This window comes from Brachyistius frenatus, unplaced genomic scaffold (assembly GCF_029030835.1).
Source record: "Brachyistius frenatus isolate BFR_SWC_R1_liver_20210118 unplaced genomic scaffold, ASM2903083v1 Contig_17, whole genome shotgun sequence".
In the NCBI taxonomy this organism is placed as follows: Eukaryota; Metazoa; Chordata; class Actinopteri; family Embiotocidae; genus Brachyistius; species Brachyistius frenatus.
The window spans coordinates 2,103,136-2,119,022 of record NW_027210616.1 but is presented as its reverse complement, the minus strand read 5'-3'; the positions used below and the strand labels follow the sequence as shown (position 1 = coordinate 2,119,022).

At 44.1% G+C, this 15,887-nt stretch overlaps 1 protein-coding gene across 5 annotated transcripts in view; it reads left to right on the top strand.

Annotated features, from left to right (window-relative positions):
- Positions 1 to 15,391, top strand: part of elf1 (E74-like ETS transcription factor 1) — a 44,480-nt gene extending 29,089 nt beyond the window's left edge. For 3 of the 5 annotated variants that reach the window (XM_069694240.1, XM_069694239.1, XM_069694241.1), the window contains 9 exons: positions 3,400 to 3,730; positions 4,185 to 4,241; positions 7,683 to 7,857; positions 8,543 to 8,647; positions 8,775 to 8,936; positions 9,071 to 9,154; positions 9,823 to 10,015; positions 10,210 to 10,569; positions 12,288 to 15,391. In XM_069694240.1, coding sequence (XP_069550341.1) covers positions 3,659 to 3,730; positions 4,185 to 4,241; positions 7,683 to 7,857; positions 8,543 to 8,647; positions 8,775 to 8,936; positions 9,071 to 9,154; positions 9,823 to 10,015; positions 10,210 to 10,569; positions 12,288 to 13,101 — 2,022 coding nt within the window. In that variant the 5' untranslated portion in view covers positions 3,400 to 3,658 and the 3' untranslated portion in view covers positions 13,102 to 15,391. The remainder of the gene's footprint in view (positions 1 to 3,399; positions 3,731 to 4,184; positions 4,242 to 7,682; positions 7,858 to 8,542; positions 8,648 to 8,774; positions 8,937 to 9,070; positions 9,155 to 9,822; positions 10,016 to 10,209; positions 10,570 to 12,287) is intronic. The other 2 variants (XM_069694242.1, XM_069694243.1) reach the window with 2 other exon arrangements.
- The last annotated feature ends 496 nt before the right edge of the window (positions 15,392 to 15,887 follow it).

The window sequence follows — 15,887 nt, the reverse complement described above, 5'->3', positions numbered from 1 at the left end:
GACAGATGGAGGTAGAGACTAGCTGGTGACCACAGACCTAAAGAGTTCCCTCAGGAGTTGACAGAGACAAAATTATGTCTCTCAATGAATAGCTTCTGGGTGTAAATTGGCAAGTGTACGCAGATAATAACACCATAATAACTTCCTAAGCTGATATGTCAGTCTTGTGTTTACAGCTTGTTCTGCTCAAGTGGCCCAAAATAATTTCATGTTGATTTTAAAAAGCTAAATGAGGCATTCATATAGTTTTCTGTCCATCCAGTAATTATCTAATCAGAATCAGAATCGCTTTAATTTGACTCCGGTTTTAGGTTTGCTCTCAGCGTCCAAAAAACAAACAAACAAACAGACAGACATAAATAGACATATTTATGTCATTCATAGGTAGGTCTTTTAATGGCATTGGAAGTTCCTTAATGCAGAGAAAAGGAGGAATTGCAAAGAGAGAGATACGGAGGATGACATGCAACACACATGTTTGGTTGGATTCAAACCCAGGACAATGCAGTTAAACATTTTTATTCCTCACCGGAACGCTCCACCTGGTAACCGAACTAGACTACTCAAGCCTGCCAAAAGAAGGCCCCACCCAGAGTAACTCACAGGCAGTCTATTTGCTCTGCAGACTATTATGCATTGACTAACATCCCAGTAAAATCCTTCCCATCGCTGCTCTCCTCCTCTTCTCCTTTTCATGACGTGGTGAGTGCAGTTACAACCCTGCCCCTGTGCTGGGACAAGGCAGCTGTTGTCATGCGCTGGGGGATAAAGTGCAGGCTGCATCTGACTAATGGCTGGCTCTCTTGTATCCCTGTCTACTGTTAGTACCATGCCAACTGGGCCATCCAGATCAATGAAGCACTGACAGGAGGGACACAGGAAATACACACATGCAACCACAGGCACAGTCTGAGACATTGTAGTATGAGTGCAGCAGAGATGCTCTCATAAAGCATGCACTAGGAGAGTAACAGAAATACTGTTTACTTTGATCTTGACTCCTGCTAATTCAAAAACAGTCTGACAGGCAATTAATGACTAGATGCTGATGATTTGTTCATCAATTAGCCCCAGCATTGTGGCTGAAAGCTGAAATGTTCACACCAACAGTTTCATAATTGTTCCTAAGTCTAACACAAACTGCAACTACAGAAGGGGAACCAAGATGCTCTGTTGGCGGGAACATCTGCTGGATTAGTTTAAATGTTTTGGGATGAGGCAGCGAGGCAATTTCAAAGTCTTCCCATACGATACAGACCCATCCAACTTCACAGAGGACAGATTAAAGCATCTGCTGTAAATGTATTTGTGTTCTTTTGAAATTGCAAATAGAGAGCCGTGCAGACACATGTCCACTCCAATTTTGTCTGTTTTTTTTTTTTTTATATGGTTCCCTAATTTGGAAGCCTCAGACAATATACTCCATCTTTTCTGCTTGAGTCTGATAATGCACAGCTCAAACAAGCAAGGAAGAGCGGGACGCCGAGCTCCAGACAGATGGCAGCAGCGTCCAGCTCTGGCAGAGGAGAGCCTGGACACTGCCTGGCAGAGACAGCTTAGAAGAACTGACTGGAGGGAAACAGTAGCCTTCAGATTTAGTTTCCCTGCTCCTCTTCTATCTCCCAAAGTGATGCGTTCCAGACAGCTGCCACATGTTACTGTTCTGTCTGGATGCTGAGCAGAGAAAACAAACTAAATCGCAAAATTTTGTTTCCCTGTACAAGTCCTTCTCTATCACCTCCCGTCCTGTTACACCCCCTTCGAAACACAATTGGACATGGTATGCAACTTCGTCAGTCACACAGGCATTTCAAAGCAAACAAGCTCCACCCTGCAGCAGAGGGAAAAGCATGGATAGTGAGTGTTGTGTGTGTGTGTGTGTCTGTGTAGAGGGGTGGGGGTGGGGGGGTACCAAACATTGCCATCTGACTTCTCCAGTCCTGCCAGCTCTTTGGTCTCTGGGAAAGATGAAGGTGGGGGTGAGTGGCCTCTGGCTCTCCTTATCCATTTATTATTCAATCCAACATCAAGTCCTCCCATCCTTCATCCATGAAACCTGCCTCTGGGTATCGGGTTGTTGGACACACCTCAACACATACATACATACATACATACATACACACACACACACACACACACACACACACACACACACTGACAAGTACAAGACCACCAGCTTCCCTCCCCCACCTACTGTGATCACAGTGACTCCCTCAGGGTCAGCACAGAGGGGCTTTCAGAACATCATCAGACGAGTGATCTTTCGCCTGTTTGTGTGTGTGTGTGTGTGTGTGTGTGTGTGTGTGTGTGTGTGTGTGTGTGTGTGTGTGTGTGTGTGTGTGTGTGTGTGTGTGAGAGTGAGAGAGAACAGGGAAGGCTCACTCTGACCGTCTCTTCCCTTCCACCCTCTCATGTGATCATACTATCATCCTCCAGAGCCTTATGATCCAGGGTGGTGTGCTGCGGGGGTGTGTCACATTCAGGGACAGAGATGAAATGGGAAGCGTCAATGATTAAATCAGAACTGTGGGCTGAGCTCCTCTCAACTATATGCCAATGTGTTGTTGCTGGAACAGTTAAAGGATTAGTTGATGGAAGGAAAAGTAATTTATTTTCATTGCTTATTTGATGCCTCCAAGTTCTCGGATAGTAAGTTTAATATTTTGGGGTTCAGGATTGTTCTTCTGATGAAACAAGTCATTTGAAGATGTCACCTTAAGCACTAAAATATTGTTTTAATCGGTTCATTTATTGATGATTAAAATGATTGTTAGTTGCCGCCCCAACTTTTTTTTGTTTAGAAGATCTGTTTATTAATAATAGTCATCCATACATAGTTTACATTTTTAGGCCTGAAATGGAAGGATGGACATTTTTTAAATATTTTCATGTCATATCTCTGATATTTGCATTAGGGAATATCTGTACAGGATAGAAAAATAACTTTAGAATGCATGTAAGAATGCAATTACACGGTCACTGAATTTCAAACCTACTGCAGGCAATTTTCTGGTGCTTGTTTTTTGTTTTGAAGGGTTTGTTACACAGGGAGGCAGGAATCAGCCAGTGATCTCATTTCTCCTCTGAAAGTTTCAGCATCAAAGATCAAAACCAGACAATACCCCAGATAAGTTTGTCCTGTGTGAAACAGTGTAGCGTAAGCAGGTTTCACACCAGTGGTTCTCTGGTCGACCTCCCAGAATAATGAGGTATGTTTTGGCGACCCCGAGGTTGAGAGCTGATGTTTTACACAGAGTAGTTTGGTCTCATAAACATCGAGTGTTTCCACTGGGACTATCTCTGCTTGTACCTGCCTCTTGTCTCTCACTGAAATTGAACTGATCTAATATGTCTGCTGACCTTAACCCCCAGGTCTCTCTCTCTCTTTCTCTGTGCCAGGTGTAGATGCTCCAGGCGCAGCAGGTCCCAGCCTCTGTGTCAGAGAGGGACAAGGCTGCTCCCACCTGGGCCACAGCACTCCTCTGAAACTCGGCTCGTGGTCGCTCTCTCGGAGCGCTAACTGCCCAGATCAGAGAGCGGGGCGAGAGGGAAGCCATTTTGTGAGGTGAAACCGAGTCCCTGTGTGTGCAGAGAAGGAGCTGGAGAAGTCAGAGCGAGGATATTTTAGGCTGCTCTCTGCCCTCTGAACTCCGCTGCCATGACGACTGCAGTGCAGCCCGGTGAGCTGGTGTTTGAATTTGCCAGCAACGGGATGGACGAGATCAATCAGGTACAGATCACACTGAAAAACAAAACATGTTCTGAACCTTTTTAAATGCATAACAGGTGTTGTAGTCAACATTTTTTAATTATGTGATCAAAAGACCTCTAGACCAGTGTTTGACCATCCATCTTTTCCAACCTGTCATACTATTTGTGAGCTAGTTGATGAATGTAGTACTTTTCAGAACAAACAAAACTTGTGTAAACAGCAGCATCACTGGGGTAGGATTAGGCCGTGATCTTTAACTGTGACAGCATGTTGGGGAAGGAGGATGGAGCAGAGAGGAGTGTGGGCTGCTGGGAGCACAGGAACGGAAAGACCGAAAAACCTGCCGCGAGATTCAGTTGCGTGGGAGGGGAAGGGCGGGGCTTGGGCATGAAAGTGTTTACGGCACAAAGGTTGCTGTGTGTGCATATGATGTGAACCCATGCCTGTGTGTGTCTTTTCATTGCCTGGTTAGGTGTCCAGTTATCTCATCCCCTTACCTGGGTCTGAATCCTGTGGAGCAGGCTTGATTGTAAGTGTGGATGTACGTGTGTTTATCTGTACCGGTATCTGTATGTGCGTATCTAGAGTGACACGTTGTCACCGGATCCCTGAATAGCACCGGTTCAGGCCTAACCTGACGGACCAGTTACAAGGCTGCTTGGAAGGCACAAGATTATTTGTTTGAAAGGCCTTGTATTGTTCCAGTGCAACAGTTTTGTTCTTTGCTGCACTCACTCGACCTGTTTTGCAAACAGTTTGCCCCTATTTACTAAGTCATGGACATACCCCCAAAAAGGAACAACGCAGCGGCCATTTAGTTTCCGCTGGCTGTCTTTTAAAGATTTATTTTGGATGCAATAAAACTGCTGAAGCTGAGTGAAATCATAGAGTAGGTTCTATAATGATTAGCCTTGCTATATTGGTTTTTAGGTCAATAAGTAGCTCCCTAAGATGTATTGTATAATGTAATGACGGCATGATGATACTTTGTGATTGTCATGCAAACTTATTCTTTTATTTTGAAATTCGAATTAAAGGGATAGTTTCTTCATTTTCAAGCTACAGCAACAGAGAGTCAGGTTTTAGGTAAACAGCCCACTTTGAAATGTAAATGCGTCTCGTATGTTACGGGCAGCTACACTGTCTCAAATTTCGTAATGAGGACATTGAAAGTGTACAGACAGTTGGACTCTATTGTGGCTGGGCAGGTAAAGCAGAAGAGGTGTGGGGTGCGTGTGTGTGGAAGAGGGGAGGGGCGGAGGGTAGCTGGCACAGATGCTGTTGCTTTCACAGGCAGAATGGGGAACTCTGAAATGCAAAGCAGCTGGATTTTTATCGCTCCTCTCTCTCTCTCTCTCTCTCTCTCTCCCCCCCCCCCCCCCCCCCCCCCCCCCCCCCCCCCCCCCCCCCCCCCCCCCCCCCCCCCCCCCCCCCCCCCCCCCCCCCCCCCCCCCCCCCCCCCCCCCCCCCCCCCCCCCCCCCCCCCCCCCCCCCCCCCCCCCCCCCCCCTCCCCCCCCCCCCCCCCCCCCCCCCCCCCCCCCCCCCTCCTGTTTCCCTACTAGAAATACTGTTCAAATCCACAAAGAGGAAGAAGCAGTTAAAATACTGACAATGTTCAATATAATTTGTGTCGCATGTTGGGTGCCTGTTCCACCTTGTCACAATGTTACGCTTTTAAACAACAGTTTCTCTCTTTTTCGTTGTCGTCGCTGTTGCGTGCATTGTAGCACTGCTTGTCAAACTGTCAAATTGTCACATGGTTTACATGACAAAACAAAACTAGTCTGAAGTGTTCCCAGCGAAAACAGAATCCATTTAACATCAAAACAACAGCGGAAACAGCAGCTTCACACGTCTCGTGCTCTGTCAGCACTCTGTGTGGGATTCAGGCTTTCTGCATTTGACAGGAGGGGGTGGGAAGTGCTTTCCGTCTCAGGAGCTCAGAAGACCAATAGTCAAAATACCTTTTGTCTACTGACACACACACACTTCACTCTCACTCAAGGACAGCAAACATCATTTAAGTCCAGCTGAGGAAACGAGGTAGCCTCACTGTCTAGCTATCTGATAATATGTCTAGCAAAGACTCGGATTAATGGGAAACATTCAGTGTATGTCAGGGAGACACTGATAGCGTCTGTAGTCAAAGCAAAACTCTCGGCTATTATTTGCCCCAAGAGGCCTAATGGTTTTGCCTCCGAGATGACACAAGCTGTGTGTTTTTGATCTTTTAAAGTTATGCAAGACGTCACATGGAGCCACTTACAAACACCAACATTATGCACAGTGTATTTACTACAAGTTACCAACAAACAATCCATGGGTAATTACTACTGATGCTGCTTAGCAGGCCTAAACATTTAAATCTGTGTCCAAATAATGAGCCGCTCTGTTAGTTTCCTGGTTAAAGTGTAGCCAAAATGGGTACGTAGCCATTCGCTCGAATGCCCGCTCTTCACCACCCCCCAGCTCAAGGCCCGGACACCTGGTATGCCCCAGAGGTCCACACCAACAATGGACACTTGTGCAAAGGGACAGATAAGCCTTTAGTCAAGCTCCTCCTACTGCACCTTGTTGTCTGTCCTGTTCCTCCTTCAATCAGGTCATCACTGTAAAAATGTTAATTTAATCGATTTAAATAAATCACAGCATACACATGTATACCTGAAGAGGAAACAGGCTGCCAGGTCACATTTTCTTTCCATTATCTGTTTTTGTGAGTGTTGTGAGACATCTTAGTCACCCTGTACTCCAGTCAACAGAGCAACAGGGTGGAATAAAGGGTGTTTTTCAGGTTGTGCATACATTTAGCTTCAGTTTGGATACGTATTTGACTTGAATTTTTCTCCTCATCTTTTAACTTGGATGTAAGATGGAATTCATTTCTCCTGTGCCTGGTGGTTGGAATCAATACTGTTGAACACTTCATCAAAAATATCTCAATTTGTTCCACTGATGTGCATTTAGGAGTCATTCCTCACATAGTCAAGGCAGTTGCATTAGCTGTTTGGCACTGACGTGGGAAAATAAAACGATTGCTGTACATTTTTTAAGTGTAGTCTGCTGCCATCTGCTGGCAGTCCGTTGAGTCCTGCATGTTTTGCATCGAAATACCTGAAGTGACCTTTTCTTCAAAAAAAATCATGATGGCCTCAACATTTCTATTTGATATGATGATTTCAAAATCAGAGCTTTTCCTCGTGCTGTTTGTTTTTCACAGTCTTTGAAATACAGATGTCAGTTTTAGAGGACCATCTAACTGAATTAGTCACTCTTGACACGGCCTGTGTTTGAGGAGCTCTTAAGTGTGCTGGGCTTCTCAGTTGTTGCTCAATGGTTTGGCTCACACTCTTGTTATTCCCTGTGTCCCCGCGCTCCTTCCTGCACCAGCCTGTGCCATGCCTGAAATGAGACGGCGAGGTTGGAATTCCCAGAGCACGTTTAGGACATGATGAAGGGGGTGCTCGCCTGCAATTCATGACTGATCCATTAACATTCATTTGGGTTTATATAATTTCTGAGCATAAGACTAACTTCTCCGGAGAAGTAGGCCAGGTCAAACAGCTGGTTCTTGTCTTCTTCAGCGGTTCCCTGTAGACCGCTGCAATACCACAGAAATGGGCTCTCCATGCCATGTGCCTCCACAAATTGAGTATGAATGTAAAACTTTTTACAAGGCAATAAAAATAAAAGACTAGATCGGGTTATAACATTAATTTGGTGTCATCTGGGGTTTTTATATTGCATTTATGATGTGTAGTGGAGGAATTAATGGTATTTGTATTGCAAAACATGTGTATCTACAAAGACTGTCAGTCCGCTGCCTCCCAGTGTATCTCCTGTGGTACAACATCTCATGCCTTTCTGTGTGTCTGTGTGTGTGTGTGTGTGTGTGTGTGTGTGTGTGTGTGTGTGTGTGTGTGTGTGTGTGTGTGTGTGTGTGTGTGTGTGTGTCCTGTCTCTGTGCAGCTGGACGACCCGTCAGTGTTCCCAGCCGTGATTGTTGAGCAGGTGCCTGCAGCCGATCTATTGCAGGTCTACTCGGGCCTCGAGTCCGATGAGGTAACCAACGGCATCATGGTGGACACAACTCTCCATGTGGTGGAGGAACCGTCCATCCTGGTGGGAGGAGTGGACCTCTCAGGTACAGATGTGTCACTTTACAGTCATTTTTAAAGACCTGTTCTCAGTCAGGTTGCACATGCAATACAATGAGCTTTAATTATACATCCCAACAGTTAGCAAATGTGAAAAAACTATCAGAGTAGGAACATTACAGTGGACACATGACATTTCTGCTGAGATTCACAAGCACAGTTTTCAATTGGTGCATTTCCAATTCCAGTAAATTCTGATTAATCACTACCAGAGTATTTCGTCAGTAAACGCTAAAATACCAAAATGCTTTCATACAATTCAGCATACATGAAGGTCTTTCCATTAAAACATTATGAAAAATAAATGATAACTTGCATTGACTTGCATATTTTCCTTGAAATGAAAAACAATTGTATTATATTTTTGTTTTTTGGAAACGTCTTGATGATTAATGGGGAATTATGGAATGTACCTCTCGGTCTGCTCCTTTTTTTCCTTTATATTTTTATATGTCCAACTAAATGTCTTGTTTGTGTGAGCTTACGTCGGCACAAGTGAAACAAGTCACAATGTTAACTCAATTAATGCCATCCGACATGAAAGGAATCTTGTGCTTGTGCTAACCATTCAGCTGTATAACAAAGACCCAGACATGCCAAAATAGCAAAATACCACAATATACAACAAACAAGGATTTCACATTAATTAATTTGTTGTCATCTATTGGACAGAAACAGCAGTCTCAGGCGCAGAGGACCGCATGGAGACGAATGAAGCAGCAGCAGCTCTTCTTAACATGGAGTCTCCAAATAACATCTTGGACGAGAAGCGTATGAGTAAGTTCCTTTGCATATCCTATTGTGGCAAATATTTCAGTTTTGAGGGAACATTGGTCATATTTGGAGCATGAGACACAGACTTTTTATGGTCTGTTACATTTCTGTATCTCTTTCTTATGCATAGTTCACACCTACGGCACTCTGCTGGAGTCAGACCTGACATATGCCCCACTGAGGCCGGACCAGATGGACAGCGTTGCCCTTGATGTGTCCCTAGATGAGGACACTTCATCTATGGATGAGATTCCCCAAAAGTGTCCCTTGAAACCTCAGAAAAAAACCAAAGGTAGCACTGTTTTCCTCCCTCTACTTTTTAGACCACAGAAATAATCTCACAAAGAATTCAGCGTCGTAGGTAATTAGATTATTTCACTGTGGCCTTCCACCTTATAACACACTACCCCTCAATTTGAATCATAGTGCGAAAGCCGCGGGCGGTGCGTCCCTGCTCTCCGATCACCACCCCTAACCTGCCACTCAGGAAGAAGAGCAAAGAGGGCAAAGGTAAGCCTCACTAACTAGTCCACTTTTCTGTAATGAGCCAATAAAAATCAAGGTCTCCCCTCCTCTTGTGTACGCTCCGCTTCCTCCTGTGGAGTATGCAAACAGCAGTCCTCAGCCCCTGCAGTCCAGCGGGGTTGAATTCGGGCGAGTTAATGGATGAGGGGATCTTGGAGTGCTGTGTTTCACAGGGAAACAGAAGTGATTGCATGCTGGAGGGCACGTAGATGCTCTACCGATAGAAGCAGACTCGTGCTACTCGATGTGAACCCTCAATGCACCATACAGTGTGACACAAAGAGGAGGGGCCTGGGGAGGGCAGGTTCAGCTGCACACATATACATCACCCTGTCACGGTGTCTGGGATTCAAGTGACTACTGGGAGCGTTGCTGTTTTTAACCACTTCTAGCCAAAGCATCTCACACTTTAGACTAATCTACTCCCAGGCTTGGTATAATTAATTTCCTTCCCAGGCACACATGCACACACACAACTGACACAACAATGGCTGCAGGAAAAGAGCATTGTAACGCCATGGCTTCCATCTATAAACTGAATTGTGAAATGAATTATAGATACATGTAGCACAGCTCCAAGGCCGCCCCATGAATGTCTGATGGAACTGAAGGTGATAAAAACATGACTTAAATTATTTCCCTCTAATTTGCAGGCAACACCATCTACCTGTGGGAATTCCTTCTGGCTTTACTGCAGGATAAAAACACCTGTCCCAAATACATTAAGTGGACACAGCGGGAGAAAGGCATCTTTAAGCTGGTGGACTCCAAGGCTGTTTCAAAGCTGTGGGGCAAACACAAGAACAAGCCTGACATGAACTACGAGACCATGGGAAGAGCTCTCAGGTAAGAGTAACGTGCCAATGATCATTATTTCACAAAGTGCCGTTGTTGGGTACATTAGCTTTCATTAGGTCTGAACCCTGCAGACACGTTCCCACTGATATGTTCATGATAACACACCGGAGTGACAGTTTTACATTTTATGAGGCTGGTAAAAGTTGAATAATGACAGCGTCTGTATCTACTTTCTCCTCTAGGTACTACTATCAGAGAGGCATCCTGGCTAAAGTGGAGGGGCAGCGGCTGGTCTACCAGTTTAAGGAGATGCCAGCTGATCTGGTGGTGATTGAGGATGACGACACGGGCGCTGATGCCAACGCCGGCTACGGGAACCAGAGATCTACCAACGGGCGGTCGATGGTCCGTGGCGGGTCCAGAGGGCACGGAAGAGCTCATGGTCACCACCATGCGTCGGTGAAACAGATGAAGAAAGAGCCTAAGGATGAATTTCTGTACCACGACGCTAACGGTGGACAGGCCGGGCAGCTCCTTCAGTCTGTTCACATGTTGCAAGCTAACCATGGCTCGGGTATCCAAGATACAGCACAAGCTATGAGGTAGGAGGAACACACTTTCTTAATAAAGCATGCAGTCTTTTACCTGAACATTGTGAGGAACACCAGCAGTCTTTTGAGAGGGACCATCAGCTAAATGAGGCGTAGATTTTAGTTTTTTCAATATGCTGCAGTCGGCGCGAGAAATAGCATTCTCTGTTTTATGATCTTTCAAACCAGAGCTATGCAGATAAATCTGTCGAGGTGATATTAGCTCATTACGGATATGTCTGTCTGCCTTTCTTCACAAAAAAAGTCAAGAATAGGTTGGAGTCTGGAGATGATTTGGAAACGGACTTCCTCATACAACGTTTATTCACCCAAAAGCATTTACAAGTTTAGATTTCAATTAAAAATGTGCAAGTTTGTACGTATCTTATGACCATTATTTTACGATTATTATTTACTTTCTGGTCAAGAGTTAGATGACAAGATTGACACCATTCTAATGCCTGTGTGATAAATTTGTTGCTACAGCTGACAGCCGGTTAACTGTTTGCCTGGTGACCAAACCTCAAGAAGTCACTGCCCTTAGTCCAGAAACAGTTCCAGCACATAACTCGATATGTAGGTTTTACATGTTGGTTTTGTGGTGATTAGACCGAGATACAATTTCTTTATTAGCGAGGTTCAGAAGTGCAGAGGCTCTACCTAAAGGCAGGTTACCTTTGGACAGAGTCACGCCAGCTATTTCCACCCGTTTCTAGTGAAAATGCTACGCTAACAAGCTGCTGGTTGTAGTCTCATATTGACTGTCATGTATGAAAGTGGAATTTTTTTTTTTTTTATCTGACATTTAGGAAAATAACACATAAGTGTATCTGCCAAAATGTATGTGTGTAAGGGATCCAAAAATCTAAAATTAAATTTGTCACTGTGAAGAAGCGACTAGTATCGACCTCAAAAATCCAGTGTCAGACCGACAGACTCTGTTGTAAACCTGCAGGATACTTGGATAAATCTAACGTCTTTTCAGATATTAAAAACTTTTTCAGTGTTCCTGGAAATTTGGTAACCAGACATGACACACACAAAATGGCTCATACACGTGCATCATCCATATGTATGAACTTCTCCTTGAAACTCACAGAACGTGACTGACTCTGACATTGTCAACCTTTTTATTTGTGGCTGCAACTTGTTGGAGGATTCAATTCCAGCTTGAGATCTTGTATGTACACAAAGTCAACTTTTCAGAATTTGAGACGAAAGTGTTTTATTAAACATTGGTTCTCTTGAGGTGAACACAGCAACAGCACACACAAAAGTTTTGCAGTAAATACCACCTTTGTAAAATTTATGATGTTCATTTTTGTTGTTGTCAGGAAACTGTTTCAGCACCTTTTTTTTTTTTTTTTTTTTTTATAGTCTGAAGTTTTTGTTTGCAGGTTTACTTTGCACTTTATTGTGCTGTTTTGAGTCTACTGCTGGTGCTATCAATTTATTATCATCTGACATTTTCTCAGCTGTTAAACATTGTCTGGAGTAAGGGATTGAAGAGAATAATAATTTCTGCTTTACAGCTGTCAGCGCCATTTGTTATATTAATAAGGGCATTAGTTCTGCTGTTTAGGATCATAGCTGTGTGCTGGTTAAATCTCTCAGTAGGGGTCCATTAAAAATAAACCTTGTCTGTATTTGCAAAGATACAAACTGAATGTTAGATTACAGCAGCTGTGTCAGAGAAGGTGAAGAGACTCAAGTGCATCTTGTCTTTTCAGGACCCTCGGCGCTCCTGCATCAGTTCCTATGGTCCTGTCATCTCATGGCTCTCTTCAGTCGGTTCCTTTCACATCTGTTCTGGCCAATGGGGACTCCTGCCACTCCTCCCCTCCCCGGGTCATTCTCCACACCATGCCCTCCACGACAGCAGGTGGTAAAGATGTGCTCACCATCCAGACGGCCTCTCTAGCAGGTGGAGCCAACAGCCTGCAGGACGGCCTCCCGCAGCAGCTCCTGGTCACCAGTCTGGGTTCCTGTGCCATCTCCTCCTCTGCCTCCTCCGCCTGCACTTCCCCTCCAGGAGTCATTAGTTCCGCCGCTTCCAACCTCAACGGCCTCCCCCGCCTCGTCACCATCAACACCGCATGTGGCCAGACCATGGTGGCACAGCAGCCCGGTACCGTAATTGCCACTGTGCTCAAGTCCAGCGACCTCTCCGGGCTGCAGGTCAAAGAGGAGATGCTGGACCCCAGCTACTTTCAGTCGATGGTGAACGGTGATCCATCGCTAGCGGCACATATATTCGAGAAAGAAGAGATGGAGATAGGAGAGGCGGAGCTGCATTATCGGACTGTGATCATTGATACCAGTCAAAGCCAGGGCCAGCAGGCTGCAAGTGAAACTATAATTAATGGATATTCCTCCCAGAGCAGCAGCCCAAGTGAAGGTCTGACCCCTGTTGAGGAACTGGAAGTGCGTGGGGAGATGTCCCTGCAGCCTGAGCAGGGAATCAAAGGCCTGCAGGATCTGCCACTGTCTGTCCAACTGCCTGCAAACTTTATCCAGATAAAGACAGAGCCTGCAGAGGCTTAGGGCTGCAAGACTCCTCCACACAAGCTCAACCAAAAACAACAATCGAATCCAATTTGACCACAGACGCAATATTTTCTTTTCCTACCACAGTGATCTGATCAGAGATCAGAAGTTAGGGATCTTGCAGCGCGTTGCTCTTAAAGGTTGGTCAGTTCAGCCTCAGGATTTATTGTTTACTCACATATTTTGTGACCATGTGCCTAATTTTAAAAATCAAGGGAGCATTTTTTTTTTTTTTTTTTTTTTTTTTTTAAGAAGTCACTTTTTAGATCTGGGCTGATCTTCTGTAGACATGAACCCCAACAGACGCAGATGCAAACACAAAACACACACGCACACACACAGAATGCCTCCCCCTCTCGGAGAGCAGCCATTGGATGAACCAGGGATCCCTGTCTACCAAATGTGCCAGTTAGTCATATTTTTTTTTTTTTTTACCTTTCATCTCATTGGACTAATGTCTTAAAAGGAGAATTCAACAAACCAAAACCTGGGGACTGAATGCCAAATGGTGCAATGAATTGAGGCATCTGAGAGTGTGAACAGTGCGTGTGTGTGTATACAAGTTTCTGTTCCCGTGGATGAGCGATGGACACCGTGACAACATCCAATCTGCTGAAAAAAAAAACCCCACACATCTCAGAGTTTAATTGAAGAGTGCCTTACAGGAAGTCCAAACGGCTCAAGACTCTTTTGTTGGAGAAGTCTGCGAAAAAGATGAAAAAAGGACAAAATGGCTTTTCAGACTTGCAGACGATCGAGAACTTATTACTCATTTATTTTCATATACACAAAATAGGTATGCATTCACTCTCTATTACTCCTAGCCTTAAAACACTGTGTTACTATGGAAATGGGCATTTTCTGTCCACCAAGGACAGTGTAACATCAAAACTGTTTATATAGAGCTGCAGACCGGTGGCACAACAAGATAGGGGAGGCACAAATGGAGAGAAAGAATGCGCAGGATAAAATGGATTTTATCAGCCTCAGAGGCTCCAAGGTTTAAATTCTGTTTATATAAAATGGAATATATATGAGTCTATATATATATATATACACCTATATATATATATAAATACATAGACATATAATATACAATTGAGATTCAATTTTAAGGCCACAGCGAATTTATTTATTTTGTGAATTCCTAAATTCTGTGTAAAAAAAAAAGAAGAAAAAAGGCACATTTGTTTTCTATTTTAATGTGTAAACCTGAGGGAAAATACAAAGAATATGAACGTTAACCAGGAAGCTTATTTGGTAGGTTTTTTTTGTAAGACCGACATTTTCCATTTGTATAGTATTCCATATAATCAGCTTTGGTATTTTGTTGAGTTTTGGACTCGAGTGCTCGGGGCACCGTCATTATTCCACCTTTATATTCTCTTATTGTTGAAATCCTGAGCTGTTAAACATGTACCGAATGTTTCCCTCCCTCTTTACAGCGGATATACCTCTTTACCTTTTCCAACAGTCGAGCAGTCAAGGCTATGCATTCAAAAGTATCATGTTTTGTGTATTGCATAAAGTATCAAATGTAATAATCAACATGTCTTTGAAATCAAGTTTTTTCAGTTGTTTCCGGTGCCATTTTGAAAGCTCTTCTCCGCTCTGCCTCCTCTTGTCTTGTCTTCTCTCCCCACCTTCTTTTTGCTCCTCCTCCTCCTCCTCCTCCTGCTCTTGGGTCAGTCGAGTCTGTGCCTTCTTTATTTGCTGTCCCACTTTGTTAAGAACCTCTCGGGCCAGCCATCCGATTGGCCCCCATGGCCCTGCCAGGGATGAAGCCATATTGATCCTGAGTGGTATCACGGCTAAATTGGTTGTATTTTCCAGCCGGACTGTAGCTGCAGAGCGAGGACATTCAGACACGCTGACCTCCATCTGCACTGGCACCTAAGGACAGGAGTTAAACGCTACTTTACAACCCAGCGTCAGCCGAAGGGCTCCGGGTCTGCAAAGACACTCTGAATGTATACTTATGTTTTTTGTTTTTTTAAATGCCTGCTTGTGCAAAATTTTGACAATCAATAAGATCACTGGGTTACATTAGCATCGAAATCTGTCAGTCAGAGATTTACTGCTTTTTTTTTAATGCTTTGTATATATTCCTGTATCTGCCTTTTCCTGAAAGCACTGCTGTTTGAGAAATGTTGAGGTATGTCCACTGCTCATGTTTTGTTTCTTCTTTTCTCTTGGGTTGTCCGTGGCCTCCTTTATGCTGAATATAGAATAGATTTTTACAAAAAAAGTCAATATGCTAATTAAAAACAAAATCTTCTTTGCTGAACATCATCTTTATCTTATTTTTTGTTTTTGTTTGTTTTTGCAGGCAAAGTGGTTTGTAAATCGTGTGAGGCGCAGATAAAAATGTCACACAAGACATTTTATGAAAAATGAAACAAAACCAAATTAAACTTGGAAACAAACAGCTCACAAGGGGTTACTAAGTCCATTAATTTCTGCTGTCGAGATAATGAAACTATTTCTGCCTGGAAAGCTCAAAGTCGTATTGTTGGGCTGTTGCAGCTTTGGGGGACAGCTGATCACATGGCATTTGAAGAGAAAGAAAAAGCTACTGTAGGAAACTGGACTGGAGCCATTAGCAGGCCAGAGACTGATTGGACCGCACTTAAGAGCACTGCTTCTCCAGTAGCTGTGGGTGGATGAGTACATTAGCATGTGACATGCCCAGAGCTGAAGACAACCGAGTCTGTCACCACAGCTTGCATAGTGAGAAGTGTGTGTGTGTGTGTGTGTGTGTGTGTGTGTGTGTGTGTGTGTGT